This window comes from Eimeria mitis, genomic scaffold (genome assembly GCF_000499745.2).
Source record: "Eimeria mitis Houghton genomic scaffold, Emh_scaff508, whole genome shotgun sequence".
NCBI classification, from domain to species: Eukaryota; Apicomplexa; class Conoidasida; order Eucoccidiorida; family Eimeriidae; genus Eimeria; species Eimeria mitis.
In genome coordinates, this window is record NW_013573374.1 from 10745 (window position 1) to 11264 (window position 520).

At 36.3% G+C, this 520-nt stretch overlaps 1 protein-coding gene across 1 annotated transcript in view; it reads right to left on the reverse strand.

Annotated features, from left to right (window-relative positions):
- EMH_0014560 (leucyl-tRNA synthetase, putative) overlaps positions 1–520 on the reverse strand; it is a gene marked incomplete at both ends in the record, with an annotated part of 5929 nt that overhangs the window by 4343 nt on the left and 1066 nt on the right. Inside the window, one exon of the mRNA XM_013500156.1 lies at positions 399–440. Within this exon, the coding sequence (XP_013355610.1) occupies positions 399–440 (42 nt within the window). The remainder of the gene's footprint in view (positions 1–398; positions 441–520) is intronic.

A 520-nucleotide genomic window follows, 5' to 3' on the forward strand; every position in this document is an offset into this window, starting at 1 on the left:
ATCTCTTTCTCTTTTTTCTTTATCTTTTTCTCTTTCTTCTCTATCTGTCTCTCTTTCTTCTCTATCTGTCTCTCTTTTTTCTCTATCTTTTTCTCTTTCTTCTCTATCTATTTCTCCTTTTTCTTTATCTTTATCTTTATCTCTTTCTTCTCTATCTCTATCTATTTCTCTTTTTTCTTTATTTTTTTTTGTTTTTTCTTTGTCTTTATCTCCCCGTACAAAGGGTAGAGAGAGCTGCGTATACACCTGACGGCCAATCCACTGTTTTTGTATTTTTTTTATATCTTTCGGGAAATCAATAAACCCTAAACCCTCAATTAACCTCTCCGCGTAAACCCTAATTTTTAGGTGCCACTGCCGCAGCTCTCTCTTATAAACCCTAAACCCTCCTCTCTCACTCAAACCCTCATTTGTTACTTCTTCGTTTGCTAACACTGTACCTGCACACACAAACCCTAAACCCTAAACCCTAAACCCTAAACCCTCTAAACCCTAAACCCTAAACCCTAAACCCTCTAAA